This window comes from Pezoporus occidentalis, unplaced genomic scaffold (assembly GCF_034315485.1).
Source record: "Pezoporus occidentalis ecotype Australia unplaced genomic scaffold, CSIRO_AGI_Poc_V1 ctg253, whole genome shotgun sequence".
Classification (NCBI taxonomy): Eukaryota; Metazoa; Chordata; class Aves; order Psittaciformes; family Psittacidae; genus Pezoporus; species Pezoporus occidentalis.
The window spans coordinates 279,422-301,002 of record NW_026914426.1 but is presented as its reverse complement, the minus strand read 5'-3'; the positions used below and the strand labels follow the sequence as shown (position 1 = coordinate 301,002).

General features: G+C 43.8%; 1 protein-coding gene across 4 annotated transcripts in view; it reads left to right on the top strand.

The window, feature by feature from the left end:
• VPS53 (VPS53 subunit of GARP complex) overlaps positions 1–21,581 on the top strand; it is a 67,338-nt gene that overhangs the window by 40,012 nt on the left and 5,745 nt on the right. For all 4 annotated transcript variants that reach the window (XM_062623461.1, XM_062623459.1, XM_062623458.1 and 1 more), the window contains 7 exons: positions 587–829; positions 1,951–2,098; positions 3,014–3,096; positions 6,635–6,713; positions 11,557–11,705; positions 16,907–16,976; positions 20,739–20,876. In XM_062623461.1, coding sequence (XP_062479445.1) covers positions 587–829; positions 1,951–2,098; positions 3,014–3,096; positions 6,635–6,713; positions 11,557–11,705; positions 16,907–16,976; positions 20,739–20,876 — 910 coding nt within the window. The remainder of the gene's footprint in view (positions 1–586; positions 830–1,950; positions 2,099–3,013; positions 3,097–6,634; positions 6,714–11,556; positions 11,706–16,906; positions 16,977–20,738; positions 20,877–21,581) is intronic.

Below are 21,581 nucleotides of genomic sequence, written 5' to 3'. Positions count from 1 at the left end.
AGGAGGGCTTTTTGTGCTTTTTAAAGACTTCTAAGTAGGAAGTGCACTTTGTGCTCATGCTAAATAAAACTTCTTTAAAGGATGTGTGGAGTCGTGCAAAACCAGGTGGTATCCAAATGGGACCAAGAAATGGCGAATGGCACACCATTTTGAGCACATCCCTTTAAAAGCCAAATTCCCTGAGGTCTGCTCCGGAGGCCGCTGATATGGGAAGCCCAACTGTTACTTTTGCTGGTGCCAGGAATGAAACTTGAGCATACGCTTTATGCACTTGCATCAGATGTGCTGAACCCAGTCCTGGCAGACTTGTGAGCTTTTATATGTGGCTGGAGAGCAGATTGAAGCTGCCACTATAATTCTTGAGTACAAAAGGTCGTTATGCATCGGTCCGCTCCGCATTATTGTATGAGCTTTGTGCTGAGAGGATGGAGATAAGAAAGGGCTGGAATACCCTGCACTGCTAGAATCTCAATGTGTTTGCTGGTGTCACAAGACAGGACATCTGGTTTTAAGCATTATTCTCTATCTTCCCTTTGTTTCCTCTCCCATCATACTAAAATATCTTTCTATTGTTCCCCCACATCAGAAATCTCGGTGAACTGATTGACAGGTTTGTGGCTGACTTCAAGGCTCAAGGTCCCCCCAAGCCCAACGTGGATGAAGGAGGAGCCGTCCTGCCTAGCTGTGCCGACCTCTTTGTGTACTACAAGAAGTGCATGGTGCAGTGCTCCCAGCTCAGCACAGGCGAGCCCATGATAGCCCTGACCACCATATTCCAGAAGTACCTTCGAGAATATGCCTGGAAAATTCTGTCTGGAAACCTGCCTAAGTGAGTTTTGCTTTCACAATTGCACTTAACCCTGCTACTTGGGTAACCAGTTCATACTGTGATTCCTCACTGCCTTAGCTCAGCATTATATATATTATAATTTCTAATGGAGGTGGTTTATTTGTGTGATGCTTACCTGTAACTCCCTCTGCTCTGTAACATTTTATGAATAAAATATTTAGATGTAAATCCAGTGAAAGTACAGGAATTTGTTAGGAGTTTACACCAATATGGGTAAGTATAGAGGCTAAAGGAGCTCCTTGAGATACTGCCAACCTTTACGACAGGTAATTTTGTATGCTATTTCCCATCTTCAGTTTGTTTCTCTTGTGAACCTGGGAGCAGCAGAATCAGTTTCTGAAACCAGTAAAATCTTTTGCAGATGGAAGGGGAGAGGCTTTCATCCAGACAAGTGGAAAGATAAATTTAATGTGTGTTCTCCATCAGACCTCAGTTGCATTCTTTATGCGCGTTTTTTTGTGTGCTCCATTTTTGCTGTCCAAGATAAATATCACTGTCCTATTTTATTTTTTTTTTTAAATGGATTTAGATTCTGAAGAGTTGGGAGGTAGGGAATTTCCTGACTCTGAACTGTTCTGAATCTTTCTTTGCTGATACACGGCTGTTAATCACTTGGAGACAGTGGAAAGAAGCCACATTTTCTATAATTTACTGTGTTGATATCATCAGTCTTTAAAACAGGTTACCACATTTTCAGATGCATGCTGACATCTGTTTAGCACTGAGGAGATAAATATGACAAGCAGCCTGATAGTTACTGAGATTTTTCTGTAATCTTTAATTAGATTTTGAGTAACTGGCAGTGAAGGTGAAGCTAGCTGGGGAGGGCTCTATTCCACTTGCATTCTAATCTCCCGTGTTGTGAATGAATGAGTTGCCCTTTGTCTGAAGCTTTGATACGAACTTCTGTTTGTCTTTCTTAAAGATATTCCTTAATCAAAATAGCAGGTTTGGGTTTGATGCAGGATGACACTGACCTGTGTTGCATTGGACTTTGTGGTCACAAGGGCTGTTATGGTACTGAAATTTAGTAATAATTTTGCAATGTGCGAGTCTGTACACCTGAAAGCTTTACAGGTTTTGTCTTATTTTTTATCCAGGACAACTAGCAGCAGTGGTGGACTCACCATCACTAGTTTGCTGAAAGAAAAGGAAGGCTCTGAAGTGGCAAAATTTACTTTAGAAGAACTGTGCCTCATTTGCAGCATCTTAAGTACTGCAGAATACTGCTTGGCGACCACCCAGCAGGTAAGCTTTCCTCTACAGCACCTCTGGGATGGCACCCAGCAGCAGCCCCTCTTCTGTCAGGAGATGCTGTGCTGCTCCCACTTCAGGGTTAAGCTGCTGTGGAGACTTGAAGAGCCAGAAGTACTAAAATACCCAGAGTACTGTCTGATCCACATGCACCCTGTTGGTTATTGAGCCCTACATTATTAAATCTGTATTTCAAGGAAAGAAAAGTATTGATTTTTGCTGTTTCTACCTGAGAAAAGTCATTTGTTTGTAATACTGCTTTGCAGCATCAGTTTCGGATTTGGTCCTTTTATACTTTTTGCATAATTGGTTTGCAGTGGGGACCAAATGTAAAACAAATACCCCTTGTGGTTCATGATCTCCCTTTTGTAAAAACAAGAAAAACAGTAATTTAAAATAGGTTTAGGAAAATGCTTGCATGAAATATTGGGTCAAGGTGAAGTGATTAGAGATGGTATTTTTACTGATATGCTTTGCAGCCCCAGTGCTTGTTACATTCAGGTGCTTTCAAAATGCCATAGGTTAGTAGATGAGCTGTGATGTTTGGCTGTATCAAGGCCTCTCCACAGTAGAACTGGCAATCCTCCTCCTTTGCAGTTCAGGCACAGGCAGGGTGTTGAAAAACATCTTTATTAGCAGGACAGGTGCCACAGCGTTAAGTTAGTACATTAGCATGTCATACTAGAGTTACATAAATGACCTTGGAGGTTTACTTCTTTGAGGACATGGTGGCAGGTTTTAGGGTGTCCAACAAGGAGAGATTTCCAGTGTTCACTGGCTGAGTTTTGGTTATAGTCTGGGCACACAGTAAGTTTTTAAAAGCTGACTTTTCCAGAATATAAGTTTTCAAGAATGGTCATTTCAAATAAGAAATCTGATCTTTCTGTTGCTTGTTTTGTTTCCTAACAGTTGGAAGAGAAACTCAAAGAAAAAGTGGATGCAAGTCTAGTGGAGAGAATCAACCTGATGGGAGAGATGGACACTTTCAGCATGTATGTTCAGCAGATGCATCCTTCCACAATATATCAAAATCCTAGTTTGTAAACCAGATGGTGCTGGAGTAATACAAGCCCAAGATTCCAGTGTTGTAGGACCCAGTCAGCAGTAAGACCGACCCAGATACGTAGCCTAGGCATAGGCATTTCCCTGGTGAAGGAATGGTCATCCTTTGGCTAGTCCAAGAGCAGCAGTAGTACAGACTTCAGATGTAGTTGTTCCCCGTCATCCTAGCCAAAGGAACAAAAGCACTGGAAAGGGGAGAGGAAATTGTGAGTTTTCATCTGAAACATCATTTGCATCTTGGCAGCTCTGGGAGTTGACTGCTACATTTCAAGAAAGGAAGCTATTTCAGTACATTCCTTCCTGCTTTAACTTCCCCCTGTTAATCAGCAGCCTTGTCAGTATGATCAAACCCCATTTCAGATGACATAAAAGACTGATCCAATCTTATATTTGGGGATTATAATTGAGAGAAGATTATCGTTCATTAAAATAACTTTTCACGTAACGATGCTAAAAATATTCCCTTCTGACATCCTCTCCACCACTGACAAACAGATTGAATGTTTTTTGAGAGAAGGAAATTGAGGCAAAAAAAAATTGTTTTGCCTCACATCAGACAAAAGAAAACCTTGGTAAAGCTGGGAAAATAATCCCTATCAGCAGCTCTCCTCCTCCCTGAAACTAAGATTCAGCCCACACAGCAGTAAGATTTTTTTTCAGAGGTCTCCCTTCCTATGATTCCTCCTCTCTTGCTCCAGTGGGCAGGATCCCACTGAATCTCCATCCAGGTTTTTCACATGGTCTCAGGCTCCATTCCAGGCTGCAGAGACTCCGTTCCCTTTAGATATTTCTCAGACCTTTTTAAGGGTAAATCCCTGATCAAAATCTGGGGTTGCTGTGTCCACTAAGCCAAAGCAAGCAAGATAGCTGGGAAGCAGAAATAAAATATGCCCTATGATGGGGTTTTCTTAACATGGTCAAGTCAAGGGTGAGTTTTGTATTTTCTCATGACCTGTCCATCAAAAGCCAGCTGCCTTGGGTTGCTGCTGTTTCCACTGTGGCTGCCTCATGAGGTGGTTGATTGTAGGCAGCCAGTATGATATGTTTTGGAAACTGTTTAAACGTGTAGCTCACGTTCGCTGTTTTGGACAGCTTTAAAGTTCAGCTGACAGCCCTGATGCATCTTGTAACAGAGGCTTTTTAATTGACTTTCAGTCTGTTCCAATGTAGTGCTTTGTCCAGTCTTCTGTCAGTGTAAGTCATAGCTATAAAACTCTCTGGCGTTTGCTCATTCAACATTGAACAAGTTGTTTCTTTTGGGATTTGATGTCTTGTTAGGCACAGTCATAAAGAGAGTGATAAAACATTGCTGCTTACACACCCTGGAAAGTGTTCTACCTTTGCAGAAAGGAGAGTGCAGAACCACCCCAGATGTGTATAAAGCGATTGACGTGAGATGGAGGGGCTACCCCTGGGGTGGCTAAAAATTTTCTATAGCTATGTTGGAAAAATGAGCTCTTCTTGAAGTTCAAAAATAAAAAAATTATTGTCATTTAAATCCAGAAATCTCTGATTCCCACCCCCCTGCCCTACTGATCTGTTGTGAGGTCATGGGTAGTGTTTAGAGACCCCTTGAAGGCCTGAAGTGTTGAACATACTGTACTAAGAGCTTACTATACTGCTCATTTATGGCCTCAGCTTCCCGATCTGTGCATCTGTCAGGGATTGTCTGAGGATTCATTAACTGCTCCTGAAGTACTGTTACGTGTGCTGCCTGGGGCAAAGATGTGAAGTGGCTTCTGGCAGAACCATGTCATGATGCTTTATGTTTGCAACACCACTTTCTTGCTGCACCCTTCACCCTCTACAGCCAGTATTTATTTTGAAGAGTAGACAAATAGTTTTTTCTCCCTGACTGCAATTTTGTGGGTTTTAGGTGAGAGCCTGCACTTGGAACAGACTCCTGATGTGTGGACACTAGTGATGAGGTCGCTTTTCTTCCACTGACAGGATTGTGTTGCATTTTGGTGCTGAATCACAGCTCTTTTCTTAAAGTCACTGACAACAGGTGCCCTGCAGGAGTCAGCTGTGCCCAAGAGGCATTATTTCAGTCCAACTAGTGGAATCCCCCAAGGCAGTAAATCCTATAGTGCCCAGCAGAAGCAGAAGCACCAGCAGAAATGGTCACAGGCTTTTTTTATCCCGATGCAAGTTTTAGATCGTATAACTTGAAGACAGTATTCACTTCATCTCCCAGACTAACTTTTCCAACTAATTTTGGATGAGTTTGCCTTTACAAACAAATTAATTGCTCTGAAGGAACACTCCTTTACTTGCCAGCCTGTTCCAGACTCTGTGTACTAGAGCTTTAGGAAGGGGAACAGAAAACCTCTGTGGGTTGCAGGGAAGAACACGACCCAGCTCCCAGCAGCAGAATGAAGAGTGGGTGATACCATATCTCAATGAGGAGGTGGATATTTAAAACTATTTTGAAGAGTGAACTCCACAGTAGTACCCAGAACTTCAAAAAGAAGATGAGGGGGAGGAAAACTGTTTGGAAGAGGTATTGGTCAGATTTCTTACAGATCTGCAATTCCCATCTATGCTGCCATCATGAGAAAGAGCAAAAGTAAAATCCAGTTTTTACATATATAATCCCAAAGTTGTAAACAGCTATCTGTGGCAGATTTAAGGTTTACACTTCTTTAAAAACTGTACTTAACTCAGTGAAACACAGTCACTTGTTACTTCTAGCAGAAGTTGTAATGTGAGTACTTGGTTATGTGCCCTCGAGGGTGGTCTGAGCTGTTGCAGACAATGTTTCTTGGTTGTTTTTTTAGGATCGTTTGCACCTTTATGCCCATCATAATATGGTGGCATCAAATATGTCACTAAGCAATATTGTGCTGTTAAGAAAAAAAGAGGGAAGGAAATGTGTTTGACTAATGTGTTCTTTAGTCTGGTATATGTCTTTGAGAAACTCTAACAATGGATGGCAGCAATCCTAGACATAGTGTAAATAAGACATCTGCCTTGATCTTCTCAAATGGGAGTTCAGAACTCATGCAGATGTACTTTTTGAAACCCTCTTTGCAAGTTTCTGTGAATAGTAGAATATTGGCTGTGAGTAAGTGGAGTGATGATAAAATTTTAGTTTTATGTATTAAATTTGAAGGCAAATCCAAGTCTGGGCTTGTATTCTTGGGGGTTCTTCTTCTTCCTGATGTGAAGTTGGGGGTTACCCAGTGTGACACCTTTGATCTCCAGCTCCCTCCATGTGTCAAAACAGAGAAAGGTCTGCTGTTAAACTGTTTTCGCTACGCTAAAGCCTATTGTGTAGCTCCCTGATGAACAGCATGTAGAAATTCCCAGCTCCTTTTCAGTACAAGTTTTAGCCATGTATATTCACAGCATAATGCAACTGTCAGCCAGTAGATGATTTTCCGCCTTTCACAGTCAAATAAAGCCAGTTCTGGCACTGTGTCACTCAGTACTGTTCTAAAACTCATGCTTGACTCTTTTTTGCAGTGTGATCTCCAACAGCATACAGTTGTTAGTGCAGGACCTGGATGCAGCCTGTGACCCTGCCCTGACTGCTATGAGCAAGGTAGGGTGTGGATTTGTTTTGGGAAGAGGTACCCTTAAGATCCACATGAAGTTCTTGGTTGCTTTGATGGCTTTATTTCACAGTTGACATACCCTTTTGCTATATATTGATTTTGTCTTGCTTCTTAGAGCAGCAATTGCTCTATTTATAAGTATATCCTTCACTCCAAAACCTCTTGCTGTTCAGATTAGAGCTTTGAGTCTTTTGCAACACAATAAACACACAAATACTTTCTGTAAGTACATAAGGCTTTATTTTTCACTCCTAATGCCAGTGAGATCCTTTAAAATTGGGAAAACTTTTGTTAGCATGAAATTTCAACTACAGCTTCTTGTTTGCTGTTCTTTGTGTTCTTTGACAAGGAGTTTTACTAGCCTGGTTGTTTGTGGCTGTTAAATGGAGGTACTCAAAGGGTAATAAGGAACTGAGATTGAGCCCTATTGCTTCTGTGATCCTCTCAAGGACATATGGAGCCATTCCTAGGGAGGCCCATATGATTAGTGCTTAAGGATTTTGTTGCAGTTACACTGCTGGCTTTTATATGTTTGAAATGCAGAGCTGTGTCTTCTTGCCAAAGTATTATGAAAACCCAGACTGCTTTAGACAGAGGTGAAGACAACAAAAGTGGATTGAACAATTTTTTTTTTTAATTAGAAATATTAAACATAGAGCTCCATTTTTGTAGGATCAACACACTGTCTCACTGCCATGAATTTTAATAGCTTTCTGCTTTATGATGTATTCCAGCTGTAACTAGCCCCGCCACCCCCAGCTAATATTTGAAGTGGAATGCAGCTGGTAATAGAGCTTGTATGTGTTCCAAGTGAAAAGAGGATTTTTTTTTTCCCCTGTAAAATAACACTGTTAGGAAGGGCTCAGCACTTCAGGTGTTGTGTGTGTGCTGTGTCAGTTCCTTAGATCTCCTGAACCTACAGAGTGTAGTAGTATTTGAATCACTTAGCTCTGACTGTTTGTACCCAAACCACAACCTTGAGAAAGCAGCAGCTGGTCAGCCATTTATTTTTGTCTTTGAAACACTGGTAAAATGCAGCACATGTGATGGGACTGATGATATATAAACAAGTTAAGTGTTATGAAATTAGCTAAATAAATACTTGTCATTTGTGCACACATTCCACTGTTTGCATCAGCCAGAGTCACATTTATGTGATTTTTACTAGACCTGGGTTTGCTGTAAGAGTTTTTTCCTTCAGCCTCCTCCTTCCTTTCCTTCAGGGCTGGATTTTTACTCTGACAGTTGAATAAGAAATGCATATGATTGATTATTTAAATGCAGAGTTAGTGTTTGGAAGTGTAAAATTTCAGTCTATATTAAAGGAGTAAAGGCTGTGTGGCTGATCCATTCCAAGTACTGGGAAGGCATGTCCATTTAAAGACCTGTACTCCATTAGGGCTCTTCCTTTGTTTAGCTTCTTTTCATTTACTTAAGTCTGGTGTCCTCCAAGATTGAACATTCCCAGTCCTTTGTTGGAGTCTGGCTTTTCTTTTTTCTTGCAAAAATGTCCAGTAACTATAAGAGGTAAATTAAGAAATACTTAAACCTCTAAGTCAACTCTGGCTGCAAGCCACTTAGAGAGATTTAACACAGAAAATGGCATTGTGACTATTGCTTTCAACTGGGAATGGTACTCAGTTTCCCTGATTCTTTACCTTGTGTGTTCTGGAAGAAGTGGTAAATGATGAGGAGGCCCCATGTTACAAAATGTGTAGGTGTTAATCTTTACTCAAACTTTGGAGCAGGTGTAGAGTGATTAAACACGGCTGTAGGATGGGGAGCTGGGAAGCGGGATGTGAGAGGAATTTGCCCTAAAACCCCACTGTCATATTCTGGAGAGCAAAGTACTGAGAATGTGTTGTACTGATCTATAGCAGGCCCTTAAATTGTCTGATGTGCCTTATTTTTAATTGTTGGGACAAGTGAACTGCTAATCTGCATGGAATGTTTTTGCCCCAATTAAGTTTATGGATTGCACTGGCTAAGCCTTGATTCACTTGCTGAATTAAGCATCGATTTCTATGTAAAACTGCTGGTAAGTGGGGCTGGGGGACATTTTAGTGACTCATGTCGATCGCTTGCTGGGGTTTTATATTTTGCTAAAACCTTTTGGCACAGCCAGAATTTCCTACTTCCTTTACAACTGAGTGGACACCAGCAAGCGCTTAAACACGACGCTTTAATAATCTCTCCATTACATACAAGGAAAACCCCAAGAGCAGAGCAATCAGAGCTGCCAACTGCAAATTAAAAGTCACCATGGGTGCATTTTAGCACTCAGACAAGGTGCAGCGTGTTAACAGTGCAAACCAGAACTCGTGTTGGAAAACAATGGAGGCAGTTTCAAAGGCAGCAATATCTGCTGCCTGCAGCAACCACTGGCTCTTCTCTCCTCTCCCACCTCTTCCTGCATGAGGAATGTGTGGTCAAGGGTGAAGGTGCTGGCCTGGTGGTTACGTGTGTTCCCCATGCCCAGTCTGGAGCCTGTAACCGGCAGTGCTGAGCATGGGGGGACTTGGAGACTGATCCATCTTCCATGAAGCAACCTCTTTGCTGGAGACCCAGATCAGTGCTGGACATGGAGGAAGGACCTGGTGGCTCGTGGTTTGGTGCTGTCACTCCATTCCTAGCTTTCTGGGGACACAGGGACATATGGAGACATGGGCCCCTGTAACTGGGCAGACCCAGGGATGCTCTTGAGGCCCTGCCTTGCCCAGAAGGTAGTACAGCTCTTCTTATGTGCCAAACCACTCCAGTTTTGCTTAGGGTTTCTCTTTTCTCCTCCCTTTTTAAGAAAGCACCCGAAAATCTTGACAGTCCTGGCTTTTTGTAGTGAAAACCAGCTCTGAAGGTAACACCAGAGCTTTGAACCCCTTGCAGGCAGCTGTGTTGCCCCATGTCCTTGCAGTGTGCAGGTGCCTTTTGGCTGCTGTCAGAGACCCTGCGTGCTGGGATTCTCCCTTTGGCCGGCGAGTGCGAGGCCTCGCTGCTCCAGTTCTTTGGACTCATTTTCAGCTTGTGTATGTAAACTATGTGGATATCCCAAGAAAAACATAGGACGAGGGAAAAAGAGGCGTAAATTTAAAATGACAGGAACAAAGCTTTACCAGAAGAGTTGGGCTCATATTTCTTCTGATGACTTTTCAGTATGTGTACCATTTCTTTCATTGCAGCTACTGGTCTTTTCTTTGGGTGAAACACACCCCCATACACACACACAAAGGGCTATTTTTACTATTCATGCTTTAAAGGTTTGGTTGTAAAGTATTGCTTTTGGAATGAAGACCAACAAAATGAAAAAGCTACTGTTCTATTGTTGCAATAATTCAACTCAGCAGTCCCTTCCCACTTTCTGGCCGTTCCCACTATATGGGGATGGTCTGTTGGTTGAGGATCATTGTCTGTCAAGAAGAGCCAGCGCTGGGAACGTGCAAATCCATCAGGGAACTAGGCACAAAGTGTTTTCTTTGGATATGGTTTGTACCATGAGGAGTAGAAAAGCAGTTGTCTCTTGAGCTATCTTCAAATGAAAGATGGAATGAAAACCCCATAGAGCAGGTGATGAGAGAGGGATCCCTGCTTGCTTCCTGGGTAATGTGAAATGAGCAGGCTGGGGTTTTGTTTGTTTGGTTTCAATAAAGACAGCTTTGGTAGGACATGTGTAGACTCTCCCAGACATTGTGGTTTTGCAAAGAATTTGGCTTCTCTTGCCTGTTAAGTTGTTTGGATGGAATTGAACTGGCTGGGTTGCAGGGGACAAAGTAGCCATAATTGAATTAAAACCAGGAATAAAAAACTTGTGCACGCAAAATCCAGAACTTGAGAAAACAAGTTTGAGGGCAAATACCCCTCAAAAGGAAAAGCTCATCTTCCACATGTGCCCAGTTTCCTACCCTAATTTCTTACCTGTTTTCCTCCTGTTTCATCTCCAGCACGAGGCACAGCATCTCCAGTTAGTTGGAGAACATTGCGGAGTGCGTGGTCTCTGAACAGTAGCAGAGCTATGAGTGCTTTTCTGGATGCTGGAGTTCCTTGGTGAAACGTTGCTATATCCATGGGTGCTTGGCCAGTCTACACAATTATCTCTTCTTTTTTTTTCCCACAACTTACATTGTGTACTCACTGTGTACCCACTGCAAATAAGGCTCAGAGAAAGTCAGGGCAGTCACACATCTGGCTCACAGGGACTATTCTGTTGCATTTCTGCTGACTGTAAATGAAAACAAAATGGGAGGTTGAGTAACTCTTCTTGGTTTATATTTTTTTGTTGTGAATTTAGGATAAGCTGAAGCACCGCAGCTTGTACACAAGAAGTGTTTTTGGTGTGAGCTGTGCTGGATTTTAAAGAGTATTTCTACCTCTTCAATCTATCTGTCATCAGTCTCACCCGTATTAAAGTCTTGGCTGCCATACAGGAATCCAGACTTTGCAAGCTTGCAGATATTTTCTCAAATGCCTGTAATCAGGATTTATGTGGGCACTTCATCCTGGCAAACTGGAAACTGTTAAATATTAAGGCAGCCTGGCATGCTCCAAAATCTTTTTTAATCCTAGTAGTCCCCATTTGTATAGGTTACTGGTCACAACCTCTCTCTACTCTGGTGCAAAAAAGGGCTGTTCTGGGTTTTCTTTCTGTCTTGTTGCGGGAAGGTTTCGCTCAATCAGTGTAGTGATGAAGAACTTGACCTTGGTGGTGAATTGCAGTGGCAGTGTCTTAATGATTCCTTAGAGATCTTTGGACAGGAAGTTTGTACAGTTTTCCTTACCTATTGCTTGAGTCTTAATGAATTGAACAGTCTCTTTGGTTGTTATTTCCCCTTTGTGCAGATGCAGTGGCAGAACGTGGAACACGTCGGTGACCAGAGTCCTTATGTCACCTCGGTGATTCTCCACATTAAACAGAATGTCCCCATCATCCGTGACAATCTGGCCTCCACGAGAAAGTATTTCACTCAGTTCTGCATAAAATTTGCAAAGTAAGTTGCCAACGTGGCAGAGTTTATCGAGGTCTCTGGTTCTCACTAGCCTGTACGTGATCATCTGTTTGCTTTCTAGAGTGCAGCATCATGGCTGTTGGTGTCTGGGTGAACATCCAAAGAGGGCACAAAGGGACGTGGGTTAGGGCAGCAAACACCAGCAGCTGCTGGCAAGGTCAAGGTTAAAAGATACTTCAGTTTCTTGTCTCAAGTTTCCTGCTGAGGCAGATTTTCTCAGATATTTCTGTTGATTGGTTCTTCCCTACATAGCTAAACCATCCCATAAAATATTGTGATGATCACTGCCTACTCTTTGCCAAGTGCAGAAAGTTTTGTGTTGGACATCTTTAAAAGGCTTTGAATGTCTGAATTAGATATGACTCCTACTCTGGGAACCTACTTTCCTTCCAGTGATAAGAGGCTGTGGTGTTTCCAGGTACTAAGAAATCTGGTGCGTCATTTAATTTAATATAGCTTCTAAAATACCTATTTCCCTGTAAGGAGGGCATGTGTGATGAGTATATTCTACCTTGACAGTCCAAAAGCTGCTTTTCTGTGCAAAAATAGTTCACTAAGGAGGGGAATATTCAGGGGAGTAGTTCAGATTTTGGAGAATATTCTAAGTATTTTCCTGTCAAATCACTTAATGTTGAGCATTGTGAAAGAACTGGAAGATGAGACAGAAATGCCCCTTGCCTCTGGGTTTAGGGTTGAGCTCTCCAGTATCTGTTGGACACCCAAACTTTGAAGCTGTGTGTCTGAAACAAGAATTCAGTTCTTTGGGAAGATACTTGGAACTCTTCCCTACTTGCCTGTGGCCAGCAGAGCTTTGCATGCCAATGCCCCAAGAAAAAACCTCAGGAGGACTCTGCCAGTTGTAGCTGCTGCTTTTGGTGTTGCATGTGACTCTGCTGGTGGACTTGTGAGCTGTGCCATACATATCATGTGTCACTCTAAAATACCTTAACGTTTCATTCATCTGCAATAACCTAATCATCCTGAAATAAACTGTGGCCTGGCAGTTACTGTGTGGGTTTGAGACTGGAGCTTCAGCTCCTGCTTCAGCAGGGAAGGATGCAGCAGGCTCTCCTGAGAACTGTTAGCTCTCACAGCAGGGAGGCTGACCTAAGAGTTTCATTCCCCTTTTCTATCTCAGGGTACTCGTTAGCTTGCATTAAGGAACAGTTACTGATAAATCATATTATGACGTTGCCCATAATCACTGTTTGAAATGCTGTCTCAGTGAAAATTTATTGCACTTAAGCCTTCTATGTGATTTCACTTGAATTTTGTATCACTAACATGGCGATAAAGAAAAAACCCCATTTACTCAGCTGTTCAGAGCACACTCTTAATACCTCAGCTTAGTTGCCTCCCTTTTAACTTTATTGCTAAGTGCATATCAAGTAAACTCAGGATAAAATGAACATCTAAGCCAAGTGCCTTCGTCATGGCTTGTTCTATAGTTGAGCACAGAAACCTGCAAAACTACCATTCTGCTTCAAAACCTTTTTTAAGACAACTACAGCTCTGATCTGCAGCACTTTAAAATGAAGACACAGTCCTGAGTTCACTGTGCTGTGAATCAGGTGGAGAAGTGAAAATTTGGTTCCTAAGGATTGTTTTTGCCAGATCCTATTTAGAGTTCTTCTGTACAATTTGGATTTAAAGAGAACTAGCGCAGTGGTGAGGGTGTATTGATGTACTTGAAATGCTGATGACATTTTAATGCATGCAAACATTTGTATTTTGGAAGCTCTGAATTCTTATGGAATATGCTTGCCTGCCCAGTATAAATACCTGGCCTTTTGTGTGCTCCACAACACTGAAAATCCTTTTAACAGGCATTGTACTTCTCCATATGTTAATGTCTGTATCTTTTTGAACTGCCAGCCACTTCTCAGCTCTAATGGATTGTATAAAGCGCTAGTGTTGAGTTACAGGACCACAGGGGAGAAGGCATCTAAAGTCACTAAATTTAAAACTGAGGGATCTGAGCCAAGTCTGCAAGAAGAAAAATGGCCATCAAAAATGGCATCAATCCTGTAACCTAATTTGTCATTTTTGTTTTGTTTTGACCAATATGCAACCCTCACTCCTATGAAGTAGTGAGAAGCAGCCAGCTTTCCGGGAGGCACTTTTAGGCAGGGTGAGGGGCTCTGGTCTCGCTGCACCTCAGTCCTTATCCTTTGAAATAAAAAACCACAGTGGTGAAGCCATGGCTGCTACGCAGGGATGTGTTTGGGAAGTCTGTGACCTGACCTCAATGAGGAAGAGATTAGAACCGAGAGGCAGGAAAAACAAACAGCTCTCCCCCTCGCCAGAATAACGGCTCATCCATTACAAACAGGCAAGCGTGGTGGGTAACTGCAGCAGGCACCCTTCCAGTTCTGGCCTTTGCATCGTGCTTTTAGTGAGAGGAGTTGGGTGGAAGAAGATCGTGACAAGGAGGCTCCTGGAGGTTTGGAAACAGTGAGCTGAGCTAAGCCTGGCCAAGCTGCAAGGGTTGGTCACTGCCTTGGAGCAGGGTATAAAGCAAAACCCTTCTCAGCTGCAGTGACTCAGTGACACCAGGATGCTTTGAATGATGCCCTGCAGTAGCTCATCTTCCTTCAGACAGGCAAGACTGTGGTTGCATCTCTGTCTGCCTTGCTTAGCAAGGCATTGTGTTTGATGCATCAGCAGTGCAGGGGATTAGGAAAGCACAGGCTTTGGCAGAGCCACTCCCACTGGATGGGAGCCTCTCAGATGCTGTGGTTTCTCTGCTTTAGGTTCCTAATCTGTCTTGCACTGCTTTATTATTATGCTGGGGACTCGTCTGCTTCTATGGAGGGTTTGCTGGATTTGGTTTTATAGCTGAAACTGTAAATGAATTCTGGCATCCAATCTAGCTCTGTGGATGTGCAGGGAGTGAAGGCATTTAGAGTACAAAGCCTCGTGCAGAGCATTAACATTGAATTCGCACGTATTATTTTCATCAGGATTGCCTGCTGTATGCTGAGAGAGCCAAGCACTGAGTCCAGCCTAGGCAAGAGACTCAAGTGAATTTTTCAGTTAAGTGCAACTGCGCTTGATGGTCTCTGCTTGTCCAGAAAAAGCTCCCAAAATACGAGAGCAGCCCTTGGTTCTTATGGTTTGTCTTGTCTGTCCTGCTGGAGTTGAGAAGCTGTTTCCAATAAGGCAGCGTGAAATAACAGGCATGTGGGGATGGGAGGTCACTTTACCCTTCTGCACTGATTGTGGGTGGCCATCCTAAGGGGCCTGGGAATTGTTTCATGCAAGACAGAGAGCTGTCTATGGGAGACCATGTGGTTACATAGAAGATTAAAAAAAGGGGGGGGGGGGGTCCTTTGGCTGCTGGTCTGCCACCCTCTAAAAAGAGAGGCTCGCTCATATAGAACATGAGCATTAGCTCCATGTCTGACCTCACAGAGGGAAGGACAGTTGGACCTAGCTGCAAGATCAAAGATAGAGTTAATTTCTTGCTCTCTTCAGCTTGTAGCAAGGTGCTGCACCCAGAGCTGCTACCCATTGATCATTTTATAGGATCACCTAAGCTCCAGCTGTGCTTAGCACTCTTAATTGCCCTCCGGGAATTAGCTGTGCCCCTGAAAAATGGATTTTAAACCAGATATATTGCATCTCTGCTGTCACGCTTTTGTGCAAGAGGAGATAGGGCTTGTTTCCCTCCTCTTATTTGTGTTTTGTTGCCAAGGTTGTTTCTCTGGTGGTCAAATTCAAAGCTGTTTGGGGCAGCCCAGTAGCTGGTTCTCAATAGTAGTTTGAAATTGTTCTCCCTGATGCCTCTCCAGGAAAGGATGATTCACTGAAAGAGGTCGTGGCTGTGTCTGAGAGAAGGGGAAAGGAAGGAACCTTTGCTTGGACTCTTCCTTGAACCATTTCTTTGGATTTTCTCAGCAGCTTGGCATGCTCTCTGCCTGACTTACGCTTTTGTCATTCTTCCATGAGAAAGGGCAAAAAATAAATGTCCTGGCTTGGAAAACAGGTGGCAAGACAAACAAGATGCTGTCCATGCTCCTTGCTTTGTGAGAAGGAAACAAATAGCTTGACAGATTAAGGGGGAAACCACACTGAATTTAGATCATCATCATAAATGGCTCCTCATTCAAAAAGGAAAAAAACCAGACCAACGTACATGAACTTAGAACAGTGTCATTAAAATCTAAGACCTGCCACCAGGTCATGGCAAGGTCCTGGAAACATGAGCCTGGTAGGCATTCAGCCAAAGAAGGCCATGTGAAAGAAGCAGAGTACATTGAAAAACAAGGCAGCAAAAGGAAGACCAAGGGTATGAGCAGTGTGGTCCTGACAGAGGTTGTGTTGTTCATGACAGCCCTTCTCACGTTCAGCTCCTGAGTTTTCCTGGTGCTGCACCTCAGTAGAGTAGGTTGGGCAGGAGCTTGTCTTGCAGGTGCTCAGCCAGCGCATCTGCTAGAAGGGAGCATCTGCTTCTCCACTGAGGAAATTACCACAAAGCCTAAAAGGAAGCAGAAAGCTAAAACCAGAGCTGGTGCTCTGGAGTGTGTTGGCAAATATTGGGCTTCCACCCTTGCCAGATTCTCCCCACTTGAGTATACGTACCTTAGTTGTTCTTCTGAGTCTGAAGTCCACGTTAGTAAAACAGGGTAATGGTGTTTTCACAAAACTTTTTCTTGTCTTGATTGTGTTGGCCAGGAGGTTTTTGGATGAGTGCCTTTCTGTGTGAGTGTCCAGGGCCCAGCAGACCTCCAGCCTTGGCCGGACCTCAAGTTCAGGGTGTAATATGCATGTTATGGAATTACTTGTATGCAGTAAATTGTAGGTTCTGGATTCTTCTCCTCTGTGAATAGCTGTGCTAATCCTGGTGTGTTGCTGTGTTTATTATTTACAATAGTTTGCTTGTTCTTGACCTTGTAGTGTAGTACTTCATGTAGTTTATAGCAATTTATTGACATAGAGTATGTGTGCAACTTCTCAATTAACTAATCAGTATGGATTAAAGCAAAAGAATTGTACCTAGGGTTTGTTGGGTTTTTATTTACTATACTTAATGTGTCTGACATCATCTTGAGAACCAGGCACTTACAGTGTCTTTATGGAAAGCCATCTTTACTTGGTTTTGCATGCTTTCTTACTGCAGAAGACTGTATGACTCCAAATACTCACATGTAATTGTGTCATTTTGTATTTCATCTCTGCAGCTCCTTCATTCCCAAGTTCATTAACCATCTCTTTAAGTGCAAACCTATCAGCATGGTGGGCGCAGAACAGGTAAGAAAAAGTAGTTGCATTGTCTGTTTTATGACTTCTGGGTTCAAGAAGTCAAGGCAGCTTTTGGTCAAAAGGGGCAGAGAGCTAAGTTACGTGTCCTGAGCTCTGGTGCGGCTGAGGCAATAGGGATACACTGGTACAGGGCAGAGTGGAAGCAGGTTTATAGGGATCCTGCCACAGCTGAACCTGTCCTGGGAGAGGGGCCTTAGGCATCTTCCCAAGCAGAGGAGCTCTTCCTTTGCCAGTCAAATTAATGATAGCCCAGCAGCAACAAACCTCTTACACACTGGTCTGTGGTGTCATGATGAGATTGTCTTCAGTGTGCTCACACAAAGGAAAAGAATGTTGCTTGTGGCAGAAACTGTTGCCAGAAGCTCCCATGTCCTCGGGAAGACTATTTTCTGCCGCATCCTTTCTCAAATCTCCCTCTGCTGCTTCTGTGCCTTCTCCCTTGGTTAAACTTAAGCCTATCACTTCTCTGCTCAGAAGAGCTGGGGCATGGTCAACTCATAGCTGCTGGTTGAGATATGCTTCCTCTTTCCTTCTCTTCAAGAAGTGCCAGGGTGAAGGGTGGGCAGTGAGGAAGGCCTGTGCAGTAATGGCTTTAATCCTTTATTCACACGTATGTATGCTCCTTAAAAGGAATTGCTGGAGGAAGCATCATTTGGAGGGGAAGTGAGACAACAGGAAAACTTTACCAAAAAAAACCCAGCAACAACCCCAAACCAAAACCCCAGGTGTCCAGGCAGTTTCTCAGCTCAGGAGTTCAAACAGCAATACTCCAGCAGAGCAATGCTGCATCCTCTCAGGGACTGTGTGCTCTGGTCCTATGTGCTGGCTCCTTCCTCTCTGAGAAAGTGAAGCTGTGGGAGACTCCTCTGGAGGGTGATGTCCTCATGAGCTCCTCTGCAGCCTGGTGTAGTTTTGCCAGAGTCTGTGTCCTGGCTGAGTTCCAGTGAGTACAATTAGATTTTTGCCTCCTCTAGTTTGCCTATGGATGGTTGCTGTCTTCCTCCCCTCAGAGCTGTGCAGGAAGGATGGGGCTGTGGAGGTACAGAGCAGAGTTTTCTCTATTTTGTCTGGGAAAAGAAAAGGCTAAATGGAGGCCCTGTTTCTGTGGGCAAGGGGTGCTGCAGTGTCTGAAGACAGGACAGTTTCTTTCCTGCATAAATGCCTTCCAGGCCTTGCTTCCTCAGGCATTGCAAATACATGTCAAACACTGCAGCATAGCGGGGAAGAGCTGTCCCCACCTCTACTACTCAGTGACTGAGACCCAGGGAAGTGACCACCCAGCATCTGGGACTCAGGACTCCCCAGCTTTCTCCCATGAGCCTGCCTCCCTGTTATACTGAGAGCTGTAGGTACTGCAAGATGGTGAGGTACAATCTCAGGGAAGGAAGCACATTGAATTAATGCCTCTTGCATTAACTCGTGCATTTCTGTTGAAGTACTGCCCTTTCACAGGAGTCCCTGTCTCTGAATTGCACATGGGCAGCGCAGCGTATTTATTGCCTTGAGACCCTTCATCTCTCACCCCTGCCTGTGGGCTGGGACCCTGCTGCTCTGTGAGGATGAGGTTTGAATGAGGGAGGTTCTCAGCTGTCCCCTACACAAGCAGCTGCTTCCTTGTGGGCTAATTAAACAAAAGCAGAATTGTCCCTAATGGCACTGCTATGAACTTTAAATCAGGGCCTTAAAAGCTGCTTGGGTTTTAGGCATCAAAGATGGGTTCTGAGCAGTGTGTGTCTGCAAAATGAAACAGGAGCTTTACATCAAAACCCTTCTCTTTTTTAATGGGAAGCAAATGAGTGAAGCGGAGTTCCTGTTCATCTTGTGCAGTGAGCAGACCTGAGAGTGATTAAACAAAGTCTTTTTTCTTAATAACCATCTAAACTGATTAACCAGTTGCCAGCGGTGGGTTTGTGTTTAATGTTAAAAGGTTTTAACATTACTGGATTGGAATAACAGGCCCAATTTGCTTCTTTAAAGCAGGCTGGGAAGGTTTTTGTTAGCCTGATTCACAGTGAATATGTCATTTATAAGTGGGACATACCTTCCTGGGGTTAGATGTACAGAGGTCTTCAGAAGCTGATCTCCTCTGGCTCTGCAGCATATAGGTCCTCAGTTGCTTTAGCATCTTTTGAACACACCTCTGGTCACCCACCAGCATCTTTCCACACCAGTTTTTCTCTGGTGCAGATGTTGCTGTAGAATATGCTTTCTAGGCCTTTCCTGTTCTAAATACAGTGCTGTTTCCTAATAATCATGTTTGAAATCTAGGCACAAGAGCATTATTTATGGAAGTGTTCAGTGCAGGGAACAAGACCTGTAGGGTTTCACTTTGTGTTTGTATCTCTGACTTGACAATCCTCTGTCTCAGCAAGCTTTGGCAGTGAGACAGTAATGCCAGGGACCTGGAATGGATAACAGGGGGAAATAGGGTGAGTGGACAGAGCCTGCAAGTGCTGCATCTGTGGGAAAGCTGCAGAATGCACAAAACTCCTATTAGACATGAGAGAGTTTACGTGGGAAAGATGTGAATTCTCCAACCATGGAAAAATCTTCATCTATGGGGTCGCTCATAGACATACAGGAATCCAGCTATGACAGCCTGAGGCTCCAGCAGGGGTGCACAGAGCTGCTCATTTGTGCTGTGGTTTCCTGGCTTACCAGGATGAGATTGATGGCATTGATTCATCTCATGCAAACCGTGAAACAGGCAGCACACAGCAATGATACGCTGCTGTAGATAACAGGGACCAGATTTGAAGTGGTGTGATCCAGCATCCCTCCTCCTCAGCTCAGTCCTTTGTGTTTGCACTGAATTCCCACGTGTGCTGAAAGCTGTACCATAAATGTTCAGATTGTCCACGGTGATTGCTGAGGGGTTCTGAAGGGCCCATAATGTTGTGTGTTGCTCGAGAAGAACAAGTTTCCATGTGGTCCTGAGAGCCCCTTTGCAGGGAATGCACTGGGTGTGCTGACAGCCACAGAGCTCTCCCTCATTGATGCGTAAACCAGTTGTGCTCCTCTGCCTCTAGTTTGATTTTGGATTCTGTCCTTCACTGGTCTGGCCTTACTTCTTTAAACATACCCTGTGCAATCAGAAGAGTGTGGTATTTGGGGTAATTTTGTTACAAGAAACCTAACCCACAGCATTTTGTCATCAGTGCTTGTCTGGGCTAAATTTCATGGCTGCTCCTTGCTGCTTATTTAGCCACTTGTACAGTGAAAAGCAACATGCAGGCTGTGAGTTTCAGTGTACACAGGGTATTGAGCAGTTCTCCATGGAGCTGTCTTGTGTTGCAGCTTTCTTTTTGAAGAAAAATCTTAATATCAAGTGGTTGAGTAAAGCAGAAAACCTGGCACAGTGGGTGGTTGGGGGCAGGAGAAAGCATGGTGTTAATTCATTTGACCTCGATATCTAAATAATGATATGGCTACAGGTAATCAAGATTGTTTCACTTTATACTGTTAAGGGGAAGAGGAGTGGATGGAAATCTCTGCCTTATGGCAGCTCAGCATCTGGCACATTAAGTCATTTGAAGTCAGCAGAGCAGTGCTCTGTTGAAGTCAGTGAACGGTGCTCATATGTAGCCATGGGTGACCGTGTCTCCTTGACATTACATTGGTCAGCCCCTCCTCTTCCTGCAGTCCAATTACTGGGATTTTTTCCAATGTGGGAAGTGTTAAACTTTTAAGGATGTTGGATTATAGCTGGTACAGAGCCTGGTAATAATAGTGTGTGATTAACTATTGCAGCTGCTGCTGGACACTCACTCTCTGAAGATGGTTCTCCTGGATCTGCCCTCCATTGGGTCCCAAGTGGTGAGGAAGGCTCCTGCCAGCTACACGAAGATAGTAGTGAAAGGCATGACTCGGGCTGAAATGATCCTGAAGGTAACTCAAGACTTTTGATAACCTGCCAGCCAGACTGCTGGACTGGGATTTGGAGCGAGCAAATTCCAGGGGGCCCTTCCTTTGAACACAGCAATCTGCAATTGCACATGAACGTATGTGAGCTTGTCCGGGTGCGCTGCCAGCTGTTTGACAGAACTGGCTTATTTGCCTTGGGTTTGCCCCCACTCTCTTAACATCTCATTTGAGTTTTCATCCTCATTTTTTAAGGTAACCGAGGGCTCAAGTTCTGCTTACTAGGAGAGCTGGGGCACCAGATTCCCTCAGGAGCTTGTGAAAATCAGAGCTAGCATCCATAAGTGTCTGTTGCAGGGCAAACCCTCCAGGTCAGGTTACTCCAGGCCTTTGTGCAGACTCCTTCACGCAGGGGAGCCAAGCCGTGCTTGAGTCACCTGTTTACTGTCTAGTGTAACAGCCAGTGCAAACATGTCTGGGTTACTGTATTCACCAGAGTCCTTTTTCATTTTCCAGACCTGGTGCCTGGAAAATGACCCAAAAGCAGTGTGTTGTCTTCATAAAAAGTAACAAGCAAAGCAACCTCTCCTTCCCCCTTGTTGTTGGAGTAAGAAGTTTGGGTTGATCCCAGGAGAAGCCATGGGAGCTGTGCAGTGTACTCTCCTGGATGATGGGATTGTCCCCTCTTCACCAGCAATGCTGAAGTGAAGATGTTCCTCTGAGTGAATTAGT